The sequence below is a fragment of the Podarcis tiliguerta genome (genome assembly GCF_965153285.1).
Source record: "Podarcis tiliguerta genome assembly, chromosome: 2".
Taxonomy (NCBI): domain Eukaryota; kingdom Metazoa; phylum Chordata; class Lepidosauria; order Squamata; family Lacertidae; genus Podarcis; species Podarcis tiliguerta.
Window position 1 is genome coordinate 57,962,578 of NC_139535.1, and position 19,619 is coordinate 57,982,196.

The 19,619-nt window shown below is 39.6% G+C and overlaps 1 protein-coding gene across 1 annotated transcript in view; it reads left to right on the plus strand.

The window, feature by feature from the left end:
* Positions 1 to 19,619, plus strand: part of CLINT1 (clathrin interactor 1) — a 66,169-nt gene that overhangs the window by 27,423 nt on the left and 19,127 nt on the right. Inside the window, exons 2-6 of the mRNA XM_083423045.1 lie at positions 6,087 to 6,191; positions 6,748 to 6,844; positions 8,360 to 8,468; positions 9,350 to 9,514; positions 14,097 to 14,274. Of these exons, the coding sequence (XP_083279171.1) occupies positions 6,087 to 6,191; positions 6,748 to 6,844; positions 8,360 to 8,468; positions 9,350 to 9,514; positions 14,097 to 14,274 (654 nt within the window). The remainder of the gene's footprint in view (positions 1 to 6,086; positions 6,192 to 6,747; positions 6,845 to 8,359; positions 8,469 to 9,349; positions 9,515 to 14,096; positions 14,275 to 19,619) is intronic.

Here is a 19,619-nt window from a genome sequence, read left to right on the forward strand (position 1 = left end):
TGTTTGCTTATATGGAATATTTTTTTTAAACCGCCTTAAGGACATTGTCCTTTGAAGTGATTGGATTGTACAGTATTTGTATTCACATGCTTGTTGAGAGAGGCTTTGGCAGTTGAGATCATTCTTTAAAAGAATACTCCTAAATATGGAGTATGTACACACTTTAAGAGAAACTCCATACATGAGTCTTCAGGGGAAGCCCTATTACCCAGAACAGTGTATGCTTGCAGGCTTCATTGTCAAACTTTCACCTCACAGTGTTTGAAACTTTCTGCCCAGAGTAGTTGTTTTTGCTGGAAACTAAAAAAACAACAAAACCTGATATCATTTCCTTTGCATTAATGTAATTGTTTTCAGCCATGGGATCCATTCCACTTTGGTGTTTGTTTTGACAGTGTTGTAGAAGTTCTGTCAAGCTGCCGCAGAGAAGCCTAGAGGTACCTTTAGCAATCCACACGATTCACCCACTCTGGGAGCTTTGAGGACTGTGCATATTTTGCATTTATAATAATGTCCCTCAGTCATGAGGCTGCTGTGATCAGGTCAGAAATCGTGAAGATTAGGAAGATATCCTGATTATGGAAGTTTCCCCACCCCCCACACTCAGAACTCTTAGAATGGGGAGACTTGCCAATCTCTAGACACTTCTATCAATTCAACATAGTTGCTACAAAGTGAATTTTAAGATACTTTCCAACACACACACACATGGAGTACACACACACACTAATGTATGGCAACTCTTAAAACTATAGATAGTAATCAACTATGTGGACACATTGAAATTAAGCAACCTACCTTAGTCATGTTGAATATAATCCTATTTTTCTGGAAAGAAGAGAACACTTTTAATGGGGAGACATTTACATGATATAAATGATTTTCAGACTTAACTAGACAATCATAGAATTATACGGGGGAAATAGTCGTTTTTTTCTTTAATAGAGAAACCTGGAATACTGTGTGGAGTTCTAGGTGCTACAAATTAAGAAGGAAGTTGACAAGCTGGAATGTATGGTGACCAAGATGATCCAGGATCTGGAAAACAAGCCTCATGAGGAATGGTTGAGGCAGCTGGGTATGTTTTAGCCTTGTGAAGAAGAGAGGGGATATGATAGTCATCTTCACATATCTAAAGAGCTGTTACATCAGAAATAACTTTGACCATATGAGCTGTTCCACAATGGGACCGACTCCCATGAGAGGTGGTGGTCTCTCCTCCTTTGGAGGCTTCTGTGCAGACATTGGATGGCCACCTGTCATGTATGATCTAGTTGAGATTCCTGCATTGCAGGGAGTTGGAAGAGATGACCCTCAGAGTCCCTTCCAACACTGATTCTATGAAATATTAGATAGCCACTCAAGCTGGCAAGGACTAGACATTCATAGCACATGAATCAAGTGGCTTTGATGGAAAATGTACCTATATGTGACTCTGGGATACTGGGCTGCCAAGGGCTTCTTCAAGAGGAAGACTGGGATATAAATCCAATAAATAAATAAAATACTCTAAATACTGATGTTTGAATTAGGTTGGTTACTCCAAATTATCTACTCTACTTAGCAAGTTTTCAACTAAACAGCAGGGCACTCTTGTTTACCAGAGTTCTATTCATAAACTTGCCACAAATTATCTTTGTGGTCTTGTCAGCTTTTTCATATATTACACAGAAGCAGGCAAAGGAGATTCAAGAGTAGCATACAAATTCTGGGTAACTAATTCGCCAGATGCTCTTGGTTTTACAGAACCCATTTCATGTAGGTCTCACAAAAGAAGAAGCTGAAAATAAGGATTAAAACTAGTTTAAACTTCTGCTTTCTTTTATAGCTACATACCACATTGATTTTGTCGAAGCAGTAATGGGGTTAGAAATGAGTTTCATCTAGTTTAATTCATGTGGACTTTTTTTTAATGGTTCGTGACAAATATTCTAATTGCTCAGGTTTTAAAATAACAGGCTGGTCCCTGCCAGACAGTGTCTTGGATTATAGCAGGCTTTAAGCATAACGTGCTCAGTCCATTTGTCAATCCAGCTATTGTGTAGCCCATTGCAAAGAATTCTGTCTATGAAGTCCAGCAAGATTCCTTGGAAGAGGCCCAGGATAAACTAACCAGAGAGGCCCTCCCCCCTGGTGTCTGAAAGTGTCCTCAGATATCAAATTTATATCAATCACAGGAAGTCTTGGCAATCAAACCAGTCACTTTCCCCCCTCACATCTGGAAGTAAAAAAAAAAAAAAGCTGCTCTAAAGGTCACAGGCATCATGGGTAGGGCATGGATTGAGGGCCATAGAAAACATGGGAAAGGAAGAATAAAACTAGATTTCCACCTTTTTTGAAATAGTTATTTTTAAATGACCTGGAACATAGCCAAACTACACAACCTTCCCTCCGCCCCTCGCTTTACGTTTGGTGCTGAATGAAATGCGGCTGAAGATTTTGTTCTGGAATGCTACATCTCTTTTGAGGGGTTATTAGTACTTTTCCCTGTTTTGCTGGGAATAATATTTTTATAGCAGGATGGATTCAGAGATAGAGTGTGCTGCCTTACTTAGTGCTGTTTATAACTAGTAGTTTTAGGTTGTGTGTTGTTCTAACTTCCCCCAATCTGCTCTTTTAACTTCCTCACAGATTGCTTTACTCCTGAACTTTTTAATCACTCCTAACTGAACTGATATGGGTGCCTGTTAATGGATGTTTGTGGCTTTTCTTTCCTGCATGACTTGCAATCTTGAGCATTTAACCTAGAAAAATGTAGGAAACACTTCATCTTAGTCTTTTCCTCCAGCCCTTCAAACAAGAGCTTGGGGAAGGTTGTAAAAACAGAACCTTTCCCATTTGATCCACAGGTATTCCTTACATTGGACAAAGAAACTAGTGCACTGAAAGCTATAAAACCTCAGATGCCTGTCTTGAAAACCAGTTCCATATGAATGGGAATTAAAAATAGCATTAGGTTAATATGTGTCTCTACTAAAAGGGGAATGCAGAACCATAGCCTTGAACTGTGTGCTTTGGTGGGATGATAGTAAAGTGAATAAATAGTTCTAATTGCAGCCACACAGATCTGTTTTGACACACATTCTGGTGCAAATAATGGTTTTCATTTGTTGACTGACTTAATTCAAACATGCAGGTTACCTGTTCTTCAGTCATGGAATAGATAAAACTGAATTTTAGCTTTTGGCTTCAAGGATTTCTGGCTGTTAAAATTATTAAGTTCTCTAAAAAAATCAAGCTCTTTTGCTGCTTATCATTACAATCCAGTCTTGCAAAGCATATTAAAATATCAATAAAATTAAACCAAATGATAGTGTCAGGAAATTAAGTCTTAAACATCAGTAGACCAATCCTAATAAAACAGAATAATAACAACAGAGACCACTGCAGTAAAAATATCTCCTATTTCTTCCTAGTGTCTGAGTGTTTGGGGGGGGGGCGTGTTGGCAGATTTCACTTTGGAATGTTTTCTGTAAACTTGACGCTATCACCAAAGTGAATTGTCTTCACTGTCCTGCAACTATTTTAATCTCTCACAGGAGGAACTCTATCCATTACATTCCTAGCTTATTTTAACACGGGGTATGTGAAGTACTGGCAGAGCAACATACATTCGCTAATCAGTGCTGGGCTGAGAAGCTGTGAAGCCCTTCCCAGGTTAAAAAATGTACTTTGATGCAGGAATAGAAACTTAATAGATAGCTGTTCACTGCTGCTGCCGCTGCTGCAGTTTAATAATTGCATTTTCCTGCAACTGCCAGGAATTGGACAGCATTTGGTACAATTTGAAGACAAAAAAATTCAAGGGCAATCCCATGTAAACTACAGTGCAGTAGTTTCCCCCATGTATAAAGACATGGATATCTGTAAAAAGTACCTTGTTCTTCTGAAAGGGCCTTGACTAGATACTGGAGGTTCTTGAATAAAACTTATTACTGGCCCACAGCCAGAATCAAGTGGTTCATGAGGATCATAAAAGTGAACTTAGGGGAAGTTTCTGCCAGCAAACATAGCTAACGTTAACATTTCATCATCTCTTCCCAGAGCCACTGGAGTTGTCCCGCCATCCTGTTTGGATTCACTCTCCATGTTGGCATCTGGTGTGTCAAACGCAATTGATATCATCCCCATAACACCAGGCATCCAGGAGCAGCGATAGTTCCATGAGGACTCCTTGCTACAAACTGGCCCAAACCACTTAAAATGCACACACTGCATTCTTTTCCCATTTTGGATTTCATTTTAAATTTTGTCCACTGAAAATAGTTTTAAGACTTCACTTAAAACCACAACGAGGTGCCTGCCTACCAGATCCCGAAATAAAAATGGACCATTAGTATCAAAAGTTGCTGAAAAATCCAGAAATACCAATACCAGGCCCAAAAGTAGCCTGAAGCTTTATTAAAATAGATGGAGGAAGGTCTGGAGGTGTGAGCCACAACTTCCTACTAAATCATAAGTTGAAGAATGGAAAACTTGGCAGGATTGAAAACTTGGAGACTGGCCAGTTATTGCTAAGGTCTTCTAGATATCCTCTGTATCAACTGAAATTTCAAGATCAGTAGCAAAAGGTTCTTAAATACAGCTTAGCAGTTTCTTTGGACACTGGTGGAAGCTTCATTGAAGCCTCTGCCTCTGGGTGGGAGAATCCATGGAAGCTCTCTTCAGCATATTTTTTCATATCGTAGTATAAATAGCTGTATACTCTGCAGAGTCTCTTTCCCCTTGTCCATCACGCGTGTCTATAAAGGGCACATTATATATGAAGAAGCTTAAAGAGGACTAGGGAAAGCGTATTATATACAACACTGCATGCATTCCTGTGTGCAATGTAAATGGAAAAAATATTGCCACTTTCCCAGTAGCAAGGCTATCTGAAAGTACATCTCAGTTTCTTGCCAGTTTTTAGTGTAGAGGAATAAATGTGCTCGTTTTCTTCCTTTCCGAGTTGGGTGATGTCTCTTATTTCAGACTCAACGGCTCCAAAGTGACCCTCATTTTGAAATTCTCATGTGGCAATTCTCTCCCTTTCATTCTCCTAGTTGCCTTCTCTGTGCAGCATAATATTCTGTGGGGACAAATCTGCCTTCCCATGTGTGTTTGCAAATTTTAAAGGCATATTAATTAGCCAGGTCTTTTTTTTAAGGATTAATGTGGAAATACAAGAAAAAGAAAAGGCTTAGTATTGGCCATAAGGTACTAAATGTAGTTGATACTAAACCATGGGTAGGCAAACTAAATCCCAAGGACCGGATCCGGCCCAATCACCTTCTCAATCCGGGCCACGGGTGGTCCAGGAATCAGCGTGTTTTTACATGAGTAGGATGTGTCCTTTTATTTAAAATGCATCTCTGGGTTATTTGTGGGGCATAGGAATTCATTCATTTTCCCCTCCAAAATATAGTCCGGCCCCCTACAAGGTCTGAGGGACAGTGGACCAGCCCCCTGCTGAAAAAGTTTGCTGACCCCTGTACCTGACCTTTCATTTTTGGTTCCTGCATTCATTTATTAATCCTTGTAGATGGTATTTAAGACTGTCTTTAGGTAAAGACTGGGGTTTGTATGGATTTTGCCCATGTTGCCCATGTTGTCCCACCATTTTCAGGCTGTGATACTTGGTGCCTCTACTTCAGTTCTTTTAATTTTGTTGGCAACTGCTACAATAAGACCTATTGTTTCGCTTTCATCACAGGGTTGTTTCATTTGATTCAGTTCTAGGTGTGTGGCAAATAGCTGTAGCGTGCCTGTGTTTATGTGTACAAGCAAAGTAACAATGGCCAGTCTTCAGTGGTTCGGTTTTACTTTTAATTTGTCCATCAGCCATATTTTATTGGAATGGTTCCAAGGCTAATGCAATCCTTAGTCTCTAAGCTATATTCTGGAAGGCTAATGGAATAGTAAAACCTTCTTAAAGATAGTTAAATGTGTTGCGGTGTCCTCGGGGTAGCTTCTCCACTAAAGATGTTTTCTTTCCCACCCTGTAGAGGTATCTCATTAAGGTACCCACTAGTGTCATTATTAAGTTTTCATGTGTTTCTCAGTTTTGATGCTAATCTTTATGCATGTGTTTAATTCTGTTTTTGCAGCACCAATGTGGTCATGAATTATTCAGAAATCGAGTCTAAGGTTCGAGAAGCAACCAACGATGATCCGTGGGGACCTTCAGGGCAACTCATGGGAGAGATTGCCAAGTAAGTGATAATTTGACTCAGCAGTGAAGGAAGGTACATCTTTATGCAGAAATACATGTAAGAATTATTCCTGCTTCACCACTTCTGAAGAATAAATGAGATGGAGAGATCAGTATTAATGGTACTTGGAATGATGGCCACAAGCAACTGTTTATTAAAAGCTATTTCCACGAAGCATTGTAACTTGTAGGAGATAAGATTTCCTTCGGGTAGGGGTCTAGCAAAGCATTTTTCAGAAATACAAAATTAGGAAGTTGGTGCTCCTTCGTAAATGCTTTCTCAAGAAGGGCAAATGAATGGCATGATGGGCTAAGATAACAAGGAACTTCTAGTTCTTCATTATTTCCGTTGTTGGGGGGGGGGGAGAACTTATCAGCATTGCTAATCTAGTGAGTAATTCTGTATATGAAATACTTCTGTACAAATGTCAGTAGCTCTGTATTTGGGAATGAAGCTCTAATTTAGAGCAAGTCTGCCACCTGCTGTCAAATGCAGGTCCTAGCAGACCTTTCCTGAAAACAGCTAATTCCTCCTTTTGCCTTCCTTTTGTTTTTAGGGCTACCTTTATGTATGAACAGTTTCCAGAACTTATGAACATGCTTTGGACACGAATGCTGAAAGACAACAAAAAGAACTGGCGGAGAGTTTATAAAGTATGTATATAAAATTACTTTTTATGAGCTTCTTCAAGGTTTAATTTTGTTCTAAACATGGCACTTACTTGAATGTTTTAATTTTACAACAGTGCCCTATTGTAATTAACTCAGTTTTGTGCTATCATTAACATAATATCCATGCTAAATTTCACAGGTTTCCAGATCCTTTGTGTGCAGTTAGTACAAGCTTGATTTTAATCAAGTTGATTTTTCCTGTGTATGTTTTTAGAGAAGAGTTCTCTGTTGAAAAATAAGGATTTTCTCTTGGTTTTTCTCTACAAAGACTCTTTAATGAATGCCTTCTAGCAATTTTTATTTTTATTACTGTTTTAAATACTGAATAGAGGATTGTCTGTAATTTGATCTTTTAAAACTGGGAAATCACCCTTTTGCTGGCCTACTAGTGAAACCCTCATTTTGATATTTGTTCTGAATGTCTCTTTTGCAACTCAATTTACATTTGAAGCAATCTGGAAATGAACACATACATTTACCACCAATACATTTCACACATTGTACTGGACTCCCCCCAATGCACAACTTTGCTAATTACATTTTATCTTGTAACTAACTGAAGAGAAAGCCAGTTACTTGTTCACCATAAAGTATTTGTTCCCTTGTGTTCTTTCAGCTGCATTTGCAATTAAATTCAGCATATGCACCATGATACATTTTTTTCTGTTTCCTATAGCATTGAAAAGGGCCTTAAGACTTAAAACATTGTACACTGAACATACTGTATTTAATTCTCAGGCAAGGTTACCCCCCCCCCCCCCGGTAGGTTTTACCTTATAGTAATTGTTTTCCCTGCAGCGTAATATAAATTATGCTATCATACATAGGATTTAACATTCTTATGGATACTGGTTTCAGATCATTGACATTTATAAACATGCATCTATTGGCATCCAGATGACTTATTTATGTATGATTTCAAAATCAAGGGAAAGCCTGGAAATTGCAGGAAGTTCACAAAATTAAAATACTTTTCAACTTTATTTTTGTTTTGAAGTTTGTTTAAATTTACCTGAAAATAGTGAGTTTCATACATCAACACATTTCCTGCAAAAAGCTACATAGATAAATTGCCATAAAAATGCTTTTAAATGGAAAAACTCTTGGGAATAAGGCAATTGCAAAAAAAGAGAGACACAAAAGAAAATTGTTTCATTCTGTAGAGTTCAGGGTGTTTTTTTTCTTTCCTCCTTCTTCGTCTTAAATTGCCTTAACCATAATTTCCCCCTCCTGGAGAACATTCTTCAGGCAAATAACTTATGATTTAATGTTCTGCATTTTTTGTCTTAGTGAGTAAATGCAGTTTTAAATTTGTACACTGTATTATGAGTGGTTCTTGCTTTAAGGAGCAACAATCTTCAAGGTGGCTTATTTAAATGGGAACAAATCCTGCTTTTGTTTACTAATTTTTGTGCATTTAGGCTTTTCTTTTTATTGCAGTTAAAAATACTGATGGCTTTTGTTCATGCAATAATAAGGTGCTTTGTATTTTTATAGTCTCTGCTGCTCCTATCTTACCTCATAAGGAATGGATCAGAGCGTGTTGTTACAAGTGCCAGAGAACACATTTATGATTTGCGATCCCTGGAAAATTACCACTTTGTAGGTGAGCGATAGAAAAATCTTATAAGCAAATTAAAACAGTAGTTGGAGTTGTCAGTCACCTGAACCAGCTTAGAAGCTTCCCCGCTCTAATTAGAATGTGACTGTTGCCGGTTGTGTGAAGAGTGCAGAATTCAAGACGTGGGACCCTAGAGTATTAATTAGTGAAGACAAGAACTTGCAGAAAAGACTGGCTAATAACAACAGAACCAACACAACATGAGTGTTCGGGTTTATATTAAAATATGCACTAGAGACTGGTCCCCTGTGGTGTGTGTAAAGGAATAGCTTTAATCATATGGGAAGAAAAGGTTAGAGCTCCAAAACATACACATCTGTTTGAAGCTGGGGTTTTTCCCCCTCCCACCAAATAATATTTACAGTGGAAAGGCAGCAAGGCCAGTGTGTGTTCTGAATAAGAAAGAGGCTTAGAGAAGTGAAGCAAATTTTAGTTTGTAGTGCACTCGGGCTGACAGCATTTTAAAAATACAGTTTTGAAGCAAGACAGAAATATAGCAATTAGTATTTTGAAGAAAAACTGCCTTCCCAAAAAGGTTGAGAGAGGAGGTTGCTTTAAATGGGTTAAAATTGGCAGGAAATGTGTTTCTGTTTTTGAATCTTTTTTTAACTAATATTTTTAGTAGATCAGCAGCATTTAAGAAGCTTTCTCAGTTGACATTGTTTTCAAATGCTACCCCTTAGATTAAGATGAAATTTTGGTTATAAAAAAAACTGTTCTGTTCACTCATTACAGAGAATTGCTTTGGAATACCATAACCTTAAAATATTTTGTGTTCTTTTTATATCTATTTTTTTCCAGGGTACTTAATGCTTGAGGTTAACTGTTTCTACTAAATTGCTTCTTTTTTATATACGCTCACACAGATGAGAATGGCAAAGACCAAGGTATAAATATACGTCAGAAGGTGAAAGAAATGGTAGAATTTGCCCAGGACGATGATAGACTTCGTGAAGAGAGGAAAAAGGCAAAGAAAAACAAAGATAAATATATTGGGGTTTCTTCAGACAGTGTTGGAGGATTCAGATACAGTGAGTACAGCACTGTAATCAGTAGTTGGCATATTGCAATGTTAGCTTGGTTTTGTGGATATGCTATAATAAATATATGTTCTTTAAAAAATATATGAGTGCTGTCACCAATCTACATAGGTGTCATTATCTGAAGGAAGTAGACCTTCATATGACTGAACAGCGAGGGGAGATTAGCAAATTAAATTAACAGCCTTTCCTTCAGATTGTAGAAGATGGAGAAAAGGGGAAGCAGGACTGCCCTATCAGCTTTGCTGAGAGACTAGCTCCTTCTAGCTTCTCTCTATGAACTGTTTCCACCAAAACGGGTCCTTATTGGAACTTCATAACATTAGGAAGCGGTACCTGAGTTTATGTTTTTCCTTCTCTTCCCCAGTCTGATTCTTTTTGTGTTGTGTCTTTTTGGATTATCAGCCCAAGGGCAGGGGCTGTCTTGCTTTTATTGCTCAGTGAGGAGGGAAGTAAAAAAATTACACACAGAGAGAAGTAACCTTAGTTCATAACATAGAGGAGATTGTAAGTGCCTATTTTTCCGTGTATAAGATGCCCCTATGTATAAGATGACCCCAATTTTTTTAAAACCCAAAATTAAATCAATATTTTTAGGTTGCCAAAGTTGTTCAGCTTTTGGGGGGCAATAGCACTCAAGGTTGTTGATCGCCCTGCCAAAAACCGTGTATGAGACAACCCCCCCATGTTTGAGTCAAAAAATGGAAGAAAAAAATTGTCTTATACACAGAAAAATACAGTATATACTGGAAGAGGTTTGCATTAAGATTCCTTTCAAAATCCCTACAGTTGGCTAGATAAATACGCTTATTGGATTCTCTGGCAACGCAGATTGTTTGTATCCAAACAGTGATTAGCTTCGGACTCTCCTAACAGTTGCTACTGCTGTCAAGTGTTTTGGACTGCAAACAAAGCTGTCTTCTCCCACCCCACTCTACTCAAGGGACCACTTCTCCATTATGCTCTCCTATGTGGCTCAGATGTCTCTGCGAATAAGACAATTACGTAGGCAAGCTGGCCATGTGGATCTTTCCTATTTGTTGTTGTGACACATATGCACATACACATACTTTGTAGCACATGGGGTTGCACCGGGGGAATACTTTTTTCAGGGCAAAGTGTGGGGGTGGGGAATGTAAAAAGGTCTAGAATTATTCAGCGTTGTGTGTGGAACAATACTAATCTCGAAACTGCAGATAATGTTTGTCTAACATTATAAGGCAACACTTTTGAACTAGTTTCCCCTGAGGCCTGATTCTTATATTTACCATTGCAGCATGAGAGCTGCCTCTGTGTGGGCCAGTCCCACCCCCCAAAAGCTCATGCTCCAACCACAATGAACAAGAGTGACAGATTATGTTGAAAGTCTTTGGCCTTTGGCTGTGGGAAGAAGAACCCATTGGAAATCCTTCCTTATCTTGTAAAAACCCAATATAGAATATTTGAATAGGAGGCCAGCAAGTGTGGGGTCGGGGGGTTGTCCAGTGTGTGGTAGAGTATTTGAGTTACAGGTGTCCGTATGTCTGCTAGCCAGAAGTTGTGGGGATCTACTCCCTGCAGTGAACTCCATCTCTTACAGAACAACTCGGTCCTTTCAAGGTAGCTGAACTATAGAAGCTTGCTTATGCATATTCTGGGTAATACAACCCTTACTGCAATCCATTTCTCTCTAGGACTCTGATGCCATGGTACAGTGGGGGGTGTTATTAATAGAAAATGCATAGAATTGTAAATGCATAGAAATTTTAGAAATGCGTAGAAATTTAAAATCTACAATGGAATGTTCAAACAACAGGAAACCCAAAACGATAATAATTTATTATTTTTACCCCGCCCATCTGGCTGGGTTTCCCCTGCCACTCTGGGCGGCTTCCAACCAAATATTAAAAAAAAAACCAGCACCAGACATTAAAAACATTAAAAACTTCCCTAAACAGGGCCGCCTTCAGTTGTCTTTTAAAAGTAAAATAGTTGTTTATTGACATCTGCTGAGAGGGCGTTCCACAGGGCAGGCACCACTACCAAGAAGGCCCTCTGTCTGGTTCCTTGTAACCTCACTTCTCGCAGCGAGGGAACCACCAGAAGGCCCTCATTGCTGGACTTCAGTGTCTGGGCTGGATGATGCGGTGGAGACGCTCCTTCAGATATACTGGACCAAGGCCTTCCACCAGGGATAAATTTGAGTGGAGTAAGGCTGTTCAGCTAGTTGAAAATACAATAATTTCAAATAGCTGGGCAAATAAAACCTCTTAAACTGGAACTATAAAGAACACAATATCAGGTGTACTTTCCTCAGAGGAGTACTGAGACTTGACGTGCCACCCCAGAAGCATCCCTCTCTTTTGTACATGCATAATATCCTTCTCTAAAGGGAACATAGCTTGGGGATGTCCTCCTGTTGTGCTTTTCTTGGGCATCTGGTTGGCCTCTGTGAGAAGAGGATGGCAAACTAGATGGGCCACTGGCTTGCTCCAGGAACTTCTTATATTCTACCATGCATAAAGAGGTTTCCCACTTACGTGAATGGCATAGCCTTGCTCCTGGGATTCCTAATGTGCTTTGAAGCAGCTGGGTTGTGGCTTGCTCATGTATATAAACGAGAGTGGGGTTTGCAAATGTGTTATCAGGGTGAACTCACTATACGCACCATCATGGCTAGGAGTACGGTACTCCTGATTTGAGTGGGTCACTGTGTGCAGGATAGTCCCCCTGAGAAGTTAGGTAGGTGGATGTCATGAAACACCATGGCTCAGATAATGGGAGCATTAACACAGAAGTTGACACACAGAATCATAGAGTTGGAAAGGACCGCAAGAGTCATCTAGTCCAACCCCTGCAATGCAGGAATCTTTTTGTCCAGTGTGGGGTTCAAACACACAGCCCTAAGGTTAAGAGTCTCATGCTCTACCGACTGAGCTATCTCACTAAGATGCCCAATCTGTATTTACATGTCTGTATTACTCCTGTAGGGACTGTCTGTAGGGACGCGGGTGGCGCTGTGGGTTAAACCTCAGTGCCTAGGACATGCCGATCGTATGGTTGGCGGTTCGAATCCCCGCAGCGGGGTGAGCTCCCGTCGTTCGGTCCCAGCTCCTGCCCACCTAGCAGTTCGAAAGCACCCTTAAGTGCAAGTAGATAAATAGGTACCGCTTTATAACGGGAAGGTAAACGGTGTTTCCGTGTGCTGCGCTGGTGCTGGCTTGCCAGAGCAGCTTCGTCACACTGGCCACGTGACCTGGAAGTGTCTTCGGACAGCGCTGGCCCCCGGCCTCTTAAGCGAGATGGGCGCGCAACCCCAGAGTCGGTCACGACTGGCCCGTACGGGCAGGGGTACCTTTACCTTTACCTTTACTTAATATTCCTTTAGAAAATTTGGTAAGCTAAGCCTCAGTTTTATTTAGGAATTCAATTAATGCTGGAGGCTTTGTAAAGAGATAGTTTTAAAGTTTCAGTATACAATGGTACCTTGGGTTAAGTACTTAATTCGTTCCGGAAGTCCGTTCTTAACCTGAAACTGTTCTTAACCTGAAGCACCACTTTAGCTAATGGGGCCTCCTGCCACCGCACCACCGGAGCCCAATTTCTGTTCTTATCCTGAAGCAAAGTTCTTAACCTGAAGCACTATTTCTCGGTTAGCGGAGTGTGTAACCCGAAGTGTATGTAACCTGAAGCGTATGTAACCTGAGGTACCACTTATTGTGCTTTTTAATAAAAAGTGCACACAGAAGATAAATTGAAGATTAAAATTCCTTATGGAATTCATAGAATCATAGAATTTTAGAGTTGGAAGGGACCCTGAGGGTCATCTAGTCCAGCTCTCTGTAGTGCCGGAATCATGCTAAGCCTTGCAAATGTGCTAGCAGTTTTCTTGCTGCACCAATTGAGACACTGTTTAAAGACAATTGAGCATTGCTGCCGTCTCATACTCTTAGTTAGCAGCTAGTTGGTAGTACTTGGTTCTCGGCATTGTGAAGCAAATTTTGTTTAGGCAGCAATTTTTTGGGCGCGATACAATGTTGAGAAATTAAAGAGTCCCTAGTAACGCATAAGGGAATAAGATGCTGCATTTTCCTTAATAGATTTAAAGAGCCTTTAAAATTGGTGATTGAGGCTAGACATATTGCCAGCTGTTTTCACACTTGTCTTGCAGGGTTTGGTACAACCTTCTGTATTCATGAGGTTTTGAAACATATACAGTCTCTGAAAGGTTTCCAGTTTTCTACGGCAGCCTGGCTAGAAAACAAATCAGGTTCATTTCTCACAAGTTGCTCATAAAGCCAGGGTTCATTTCTTTAGGTGAGGGAAGCCTTTTAGCCTGCTCTTACAATGTCTGGTCTTATTCTGAAGTTCGATGCCTTGCCTTACAATTTGTCAACATCTTTTGAATACATTTTGGGCCAATTAACTGTTGGCATAACATGCTTACTCTTGGTAATAATATTGCTGCAGCGTCATGAAAGTTTCTGTTTGCTTTGAAAACTGTTAAAGGTCTGTTGACAAGAATTAGTGGCATTTTTGGTTAAATCTCCCCTCACCCTTTTAAAAAAAATTACTATCTACCTATATTATTTAGATGAAAGATATGATACTGAGCCGAAGTCCAAGTGGGATGAAGAATGGGATAAAAACAAAGGCGGATTTCCATTCAGTGATAAGTTAGGTGAGCTGAGTGATAAAATCGGGAGCACAATTGATGACACCATCAGCAAGTTCCGGAGGAAAGACAGAGAGGATTCTCCAGAAAGATGCAGGTACTTACTTATTTTTACATTGTTTTACATTGTTGCTGTATTGATTGTCCTTTTCATAACCTCTTTTTAGCTTTTGCCAGTTTCTTTCCTGTAACTGTGGGATAAGTTTGAAATCCTGAAAATGTTGGTTTTCATCTTTTAAGCATTATACAGTGGTGCCCCGCAAGACGAATGCCTCGCAAGACGGAAAACCCGCTAGACGAAAGGGTTTTCCGTTTTGGAGGTGCTTCGCAAAACGAATTTGCTATGGGCTTGCTTCGCAAGACGAAAATGTCTTGCGATTCCTGGGTTTTTTTTCCCCCTCCCAGCCTTTTTCCCAAGCCCCTAAGCCGCTTAACAGCTGTTCGCTAAGCTGCTGAACAGCTGATCTAAGCCGCTTATCAGCTGATCTAAGCGGCTAATAGACTTTTAGCAGCTAATCTGCTAATCCCTTAAATCTTTAATAGCTGCTAATAGCCTTTTAGCAGCTAATCCGCTAATCCCTTAAACCTTTAATAGCCGCTAAACCGCTAATAGCGCTAATCCGCTAATGGGCTTGCTTCGCAAGACGAAAAAACCCGCAAGACGAAGAGACTCCCGGAATGGATTCTCTTCGTCTTGCGAGGCACCACTGTATAGTCCTTATAGCTATGGAAGAATAAGCTGAAAACATATGGGCTGGCTTCCCCATGTGGTTTAAGCATCTAGAAAAGGAATGGGTACCATCGTGAATCAGGCTGTGATTTCTTCACTTAGCATTGTGCCATCTCTTCTTCAGGGCCCCATGCTGTTCTTTAAATTAAATTTAAGCACACTCATAGCTTGGAAACTGGTAGACCGTTATCTAAACAAAAGGGTTCCTTCTGCCCATGGAAGAGCCTTTGACCTAGTGGAGACTTACAAGGGAATGAAGCAAGACAGGATTTGCCTGTTTATCCCTACAAGTCCCTGCACCTCCTCCCATGTAGTTAGAGAGGGTCCCCCAACCATCTGCTCTACATTAGGAGACGTAAGAGGGAAATCAGCAAAAATAATCCTCCCTCCTTCCGTCAGTGTGAGCATTCCATGAGTATAATTCTGCATATGGAATTTTTACGTAGATCCCACCCCTTTGTGTCCTAGAACACTTATTTTAGCCAATGAGAATACAGTGATACCTTGGGTTAAGTACTTGATTTGTTCTGGAGGTCCGTTCTTAACCTGAAACTGTTCTTAACCTGAAGCACCACTTTAGCTAATGGGGCCTCCTGCTGCTGCAGTGCCGCCGGAGCACAATTTCTGTTCTCATCCTGAAGCAAAGTCCTTAACCCAAGGTACTATTTCTGGGTTAGCGGAGTCTGTAACCTGAAGCGTATGTAACCCGAGGTACCACTGTAATAGTTAAGCACATGGTTGTAATTTTTTTGTGAATTTTTCTGGTCATAGCCTTGTAGATTTTGTAGCACAGAATTTAAGATTTCCTTCTTGTAGGTAATTTGTTGGGAAAATCTAGTCTTTTAGTGGCCAAAGTCCCAAGAAGAAATTGTGCTGAAAGCAATGAAAATCTGGCTCTCATTTGAGTCAGCTAGAAGATCTGCAGCCTCCCTGGTAATCCAAGTTTTTAAGATGTCCAAGAGACCCTATAAATCATGAGAAATAGGCTTTAGTTTGGATTCTGATGTCCTTCTATCTCTTTTACATGTGCATCCCTCTACAGTTGGCACCATTATTTCACTAATAGGGTGTGTGACCATTCCTTGCAGGCGGGCAGCTAAACATAAAGCAGGCAATATGGAACAATTTGAAGTGGACAACACATTACATGAGACACCCCAAATCTATGTAGCCCACAACAATTCTAACTGCCTTCTGTGAAAATTGTTGGAAGGAGTTTGCTAGCCTACAATTATAAGGCTAATTGAATAGTTTATTAAAATTCCAATCGCCTTGGCTTTCATTTAAAAAAAAATATCACTTTCAGATTGTTACATTTAGAAAAATGGCAAAAACTCTGGTGAAGTTTTCTGTAGAGAAGTTGTATGTTCTAACCCGGAAAGAGCCAATGCTTTCATTTGTCTCAACTGTAGTAGGGGCCTAATTTTGTCGCTAGCAGTGAAATGGAATGAAGAAGTATCTTGGGGTTTTTTTTAGATTATTAAGAGTGTACGGAGGAAAATAGCTACCTTTTTTGTTTTGATTGTGTCCAAGTCATAAAAGTAGAAGGATAGAACATTTTGCTACTTTCTCTTAGCCTAAAGAAATGGCTGCTTACTTTTCAGCTAACCTTTTCATAAAGTACAGTGGACACTTGTTTATGAGATCATTAAATGCCCTCTACATTAAAAGGAAAACATTTTGGAGGTTTTGCCTGCTGTGCAAACTCCAATAGTTGATCTGTTCAACAAGTGGATTGAACTTTATCGTCAGTAGATCAAACTGATACTTAATAGTTTCTGATACTGCTGTGGAAGCTTTTACACAAATCTCATCTGGATGAGATTAAAGCAGTAGGAGCTTTCATATATTTAATATTTTTCACAACAGCATGTTGGAAGAATAAAAAATTCATTAAGGTGCTAAAGTTGTACTTCTTTCCAGTGGTTTTTTTTCTTTTTCTTTTGAAAAGTGAATTGAGCTTGAGAGGGGAATTTAGCAGTGTATTAAATGTTAAACCAGATGTATCAAATCAGACTAAATCTACAATATATTCCACTCTGTTCTGAATCTTTATATGATGTGTGGAGATTTTTAAATGGCAACACACACTATTATTTGGACCCTTTTTCCTGTTTCCATGGCTATATTTTTGTTTCTCTAACAAAATATAAGAGACAGTGTATTTTCATTTTACATGGAAATTTTAGGAATATACTCTCACAAGATGGATGTTTTTAGCTTTTATTTACTATAGCAGGGTATAGTACAAAGTGTGGGGGTGGAAATAACTCCTCTTGTCTTCACTTCCCCCCCTCTCCACCCACAGAAAAATTGAACTTCGTTCAGTTGAACATTTATTCAACGTAATCTGAGAAAATTTTAACTCTGTTTTGTAAGAATTGTGCTTTTTAAAAAAAACAACAACCAGAAATTATAAAAGAAAATCGTGTGTTGAAAGAGCACACAATCAGTTTTTCTAAAGAATTTAAGAATAAAGAAAAATATGAGCGTATAAACTTACTCTTTAGCAATATTTGTAGGAAATAACTTCTAGGGAGTACCTAATCTCAGGCTAACAACCCACCACACAGTTTGCTAGGAAAAACAGAATGCAGACTAGAGAGATTCTAAGGACTGGAAAATGAGACAGAAGCTGGGGAAGTGCACTAAAGAGGAGCGAACAACAGCAGCTCCTTGAAATTCCAAGGATTATTACTGCTCGGTGTTCAAACAACCCATCAGTCATAGCTCTGACTTCATTCATTGGCTAAAAACATTGAAAGGTGGGAGCAGCCAGGCTGACTCCTCTCACAGAAATTACTTAGAAGCATCCTTGTACATTTTCCTTCACAATTTTCTTTCTAGAGATTTTGTTTTTCCAATGGCAACTCAGAGCTAGCTCTGGGACTGGTACATCAGTACCCACTGTACCCATCTCTCAGTGGCCCCAGCTCTGCCTTTGAAAGTTGGGGTATTGGTGACTAGAGGCAGGGCCTTTTCAGTGATGGCATCCTAGCATTGAAATACCCTCAGTTGCTCATTGTTGATCTAGGTGCAGGTCAAGTCTGTTTTATTAGCATGATATTTTAATGAATGCCAATTTTAGGGGTTTGGGGGCTATTGGCTTTTAATTTTCTTCTCTTTTCGTATCAGTATTGTATTGGTTATATTTGGTAATGATTTGATTATGTCATTAATTTGCTTTCATATGACTTCACACTCTGCCTTGGGAAAGATTTCTGAATTTACAGATGGGACAGGAATGAATAAGTAAAACCATTACATGGAATCTGGCAGTGTCTTACTTTGTGTGGGGGCAGCAAACCCAGAAACACTTGCTCCGTTATTTCTTCACCTCATTGGGGCTTGCGTTTCTGCGCAAACCCTCTTGAAAGGAAGAGTGTGTGCTCTGCAGCAGTGCTTGGCGAATTTATTCCCTCTACACTTGGTTGGGGCTGTTAGGCCCCCTTATTACTTTGCATCTGTAATCTCTGTTGGAATAGAAAATGAAATGCTGGGTATTTATGTTCACTGATCTTAATGAATTAAATGACCTTTGCTGGCAAGCAGATAATATGCTGAGATGCAGTGGGAGGCATAACTAAGTAATAATAATAATGGGCAAAGCCTGAGCCATTGTTAGTGGAGAACAAAGGCTACCCCACAGAGCATACTGCAGTTTGTGTTACCTCCATGCTGACAACAAGACAGCCTTTCTGAAATTAGGTGACTCAGTGCTCTATTGCTTATTGAAACAGAGAAACCTTTCACAGTTATATTTCAAGTTACATTTGCATGTGTTATTCAACAGTGCATCTTGCCCTGTACCAATTGCATACCTTAATAATGAAAAACATCATACAATGTAAAAACTGTTTACCTTCCAAATAAAAGTACATCTGTGGGTAACATAATTTTGCTGGAGACTTAACCTGCCCCTTGCCAAAAACACTGGTCAAGTAATGACTTTTCAAAACAATTTATAAAGTTGCATATACATAGGCCGAATGCAGTTTTAAGGCTGGTTCCTTGCAGACTATGATATCCAAATCAGAAATCTGCCTCCGGTATGAATTTCCAAATTCCATTTCTTTGTTGGCTTCAACCATAGTATCTCTGCCAATACTAGCCTGGGTTCCTTCCTATCCTAATCATGGTTTCAAGTGCATTTGCAAACCCTGCTTAAGCTGGCATTAGCCTTAAAATTAGTTGCTGTTGGTGTAAATGTATTGCTATATCATGAAGGCTGATGACAGAAAGGAAAAGGAATTGCACTGGAAGGTGGAAGTTAAAGCCTGTTCTTCAGCTTGCAGGCCATGGTTTTGCAAGAAGCTGCTATCTGCATCAGCTGTATGGAGGCTGACTTTGTGAGGTCTGCACAAACTTTGAATATTGTAAATAAATGTACACATTTATTTATTTATTTATTTATTTGCAATATTTATAAATTCTGTGCAGACCTCACAAACATAAGAATGTTACCCCAAAAAGCATTGCTTTTTTAAAAAAAAGTAACGACAGAATGGATAAGATAACTTGTGTGTTTGTGCGGGGGGGGGCACTCTCATGGGGTAAGCTGGTTCTGTTGGTGACAGATTTGGGAGGTGGGCAGGGAGATGCCACTGTGGGAGCTGGATGAAGACAGTCCCTCAAGTTTCTTTATTGTTCACCCTATTCAGGGCAAGATTTAGTCTATATTAATAGAATACAGCCTTTAGAAATTGCCCCTT